The 2,841-nt window shown below is 45.3% G+C and overlaps 1 protein-coding gene across 1 annotated transcript; it reads left to right on the plus strand.

The window, feature by feature from the left end:
• Positions 1 to 1,903: 1,903 nt before the first annotated feature.
• On the plus strand, positions 1,904 to 2,758 carry LOC117102391 (uncharacterized protein K02A2.6-like; the record flags this gene model as incomplete). The annotated part of the gene is made up of 1 exon (XM_033242643.1): positions 1,904 to 2,758. A coding segment is annotated over exon 1 (855 nt), but the record flags the coding sequence as incomplete, so codon positions are not given.
• Between the last annotated feature and the right edge of the window lie 83 nt (positions 2,759 to 2,841).

Here is a 2,841-nt window from a genome sequence, read left to right on the forward strand (position 1 = left end):
GTACAGACCGCCAAAGCCTTGATCAAAAAGAATCCAGAGGATTACCATAAAGCCTGTCTCTTATACACATCTAGATGTGTATAAGAGACAGACAGAATAGTGGTAGGGTTGTTAGACACAAAGCTAGCGGAGAAAATGCAGCTTGACCCGAAATTAACGCTCGAAAAAGCAGTTAAACTAGCACGAGAAACAGAAGCAATAAAGAAGCAACAATCTGTAGTTAGACAAGAAGCTCCCCAAGTGGTAGATGCGGTTTATAAGCCAGCACATAGTAAGCCTAGATATAAGCGAGTTGAGCAAAGCGCTAGGCCAACGCGAAAGCATAATGACAAAGCGAAGTCACAATGTGGTCGGTGCGGCAGAAACGCACATGCCCGATATAAGTGTCCTGCGAAAGACGCAAAGTGCCACAAATGCGGCAAGAAGGGCCACTTCGCATGGAAGTGTTTGTCCGCAGCAGCATCGCAAAATGTAAGCGAATTATTGTATCTCGATGAGGTCAACATAAATTGAGTAACTACTAGTAAACCATGGACTAGTACTGTAAAGATTAACAATGTGTCCGAAGAATTCAAGTTAGACTCGGGCGCGGATGTCACTGTAGTTCCAAAGGATCTAGCAGCTAAATGTATCAAGAAGCTTAAAAAGCCAAACGTAACATTGCATGGACCTGGACATGATCAGCTCAAAGTAATCGGCATGTTCATGGCCAAATTCGAGGTTGTGTGCAACGGAACTAAAAAGGTCGCAAAGGGAAACGCTTACGTGGTTGAAAACTTACGGCGAGCGCTACTAAGCAGGCCGATCATTGAAAAATTGGGGCTCATAACCAGACACAAAGTCGATGAAATTAATGACGCTACCGATATCAGAAAGGAGTACGCGGATTTATTTACGGGTTTAGGTAAGCTCGAAGGCGATTACACTATAGAGTTGAAACCAGACGCCAAACCTTACGCGTCGAACACTCCACGCAGAATCCCAATACCCCTGCTCCCAAAAGTAAAAAGCGAGCTGGAGCAAATGGAAGCACTTGGCGTAATTCGGAGAATTGAAAAGCCAACAGAGTGGTGTGCAGGAATTGTAGTAGTTCCGAAGAAGAATGGTGAAGACGTGAGAATCTGCGTTGATCTCACAAAATTGAACGTGAGCGTGAAACGGGAAGTTTACCCGATGCCCGTTGTTGACCATACACTTGCAGGTATTTCAGGAGCTAGTGTATTCTCTAAGCTGGACGCGAATAGCGGTTTCTGGCAAATTCCATTGTCAGAGGAATCGGCTAAACTCACGATGTTCATAACGCCGTTTGGTCGTTACCACTTTACGCGGTTACCATACGGTCTTAACTCAGCAAGCGAACACTTTCAAAACGAAATGTTCAAGATAATCGAAGGACTCGACGGTGTCGCGTGCATAGTCGATGATGTTCTTATCTACGGTAAGGATCAAGCTGAACACGACCGCAGACTCAAAGCGGTACTTGAAAACATGAGAAAAGCTGGTGTAACGCTGAATTCGAAGAAATGCGAATTTAAGAAGCGAGAGCTTAAATTTGTTGGGCATGTCATCAATTCTGAGGGGATAAAACCCGATCCAGACAAGATCAATGCGATAAAACATTTGAAACCACCCAGTGATGTCGGCGGCGTGCGTCGATTTTTAGGAATGGTAAACCAGTTAGCAAAATTTGTGCCTGACTTGGCAGAGAAGACCAAGCCTCTACGCGATTTGTTAAGTAGAGAAGGAGGCACTCGCATCCACATGGGCATGCGAAAAATTCAGCGACAACCTAGTCGGTCTGAAGTTTGTGATAGAGACAGACCACAAGCCACTCATTGCCTTGTTAGGTAGTAAAGCGATTAACGAGTTGCCCCCACGAATACAACGTTTCCGAATGCGCCTAATGAGATATGATTATGACCCAATCTACGTGCCTGGGAAGGACATGCACGCAGCGGACACTCTATCGAGAGCGCCGTTGGAGTCTACCGAAAATGCGAAGGATGCACTGGAAACTCAAGTGGAAGCATACGTTAACTGCGTCGTAGGAAACCTACCAGCATCTGACAAACGCTTACAGCAAATACGCGATGCTACCGCAGCAGACCCAGTGAGTAGAACATTGGCTAAACATGTTCTCGACGGTTGGCCAGACCATAAAGCTGACGTTCCAGATGCGATAAAGCCGTTTTGGAGTGTAAGAAGCGATCTGTCAATCGCCCAGGGAATCATCTTCAAAGGTGATCGATTGTTCATACCATCTGTGTTACGTCCAGATATAATTGAGAAAATTCACGAAGGCCACATGGGTATAGTCAAATGCCGTGAAAGAGCACGGTCGTCTGTGTATTGGCCAGGTCTAAGCCGCCAAATAGAGGACATAGTAAATTCATGTTACATGTGCGCAGAAAACAAAAACGTCCAACGAGAGCCGTTAATGCAAACACCTATACCGGTTCGCCCATGGAAAATCGTGGCGACTGACTTGTTTCACTTGAAAGGGAACACTTACTTATTAATTGTTGACTACTACTCGCGGTTCGTCGAAGTAAAATTATTAACTACGACGACAAGTGATGTCATAGTTGAAAAGATGAAGGCAACGTTCGCGAGGCATGGTATTCCGGACACTTTGATATCGGACAATGGTCCTCAATATGATTCAGACGCGTTCAAAGCATTCGCAAACGACTACGCTTTTGAACACAGAACGTCAAGTCCTCGCTATCCACAAGCAAATGGAGAAGCGGAGCGAGCTGTACAGACCGCCAAAGCATTGATCAAAAAGAATCCAGAGGATTACCATAAAGCACTCCTCAATTACAGAGCGACTAAGCTAGC

Source organism: Anneissia japonica, unplaced genomic scaffold, assembly GCF_011630105.1.
Source record: "Anneissia japonica isolate Jap-2015-1 unplaced genomic scaffold, ASM1163010v1 scaffold285012_len62299_cov145, whole genome shotgun sequence".
Lineage (NCBI taxonomy): Eukaryota > Metazoa > Echinodermata > Crinoidea > Comatulida > Comatulidae > Anneissia > Anneissia japonica.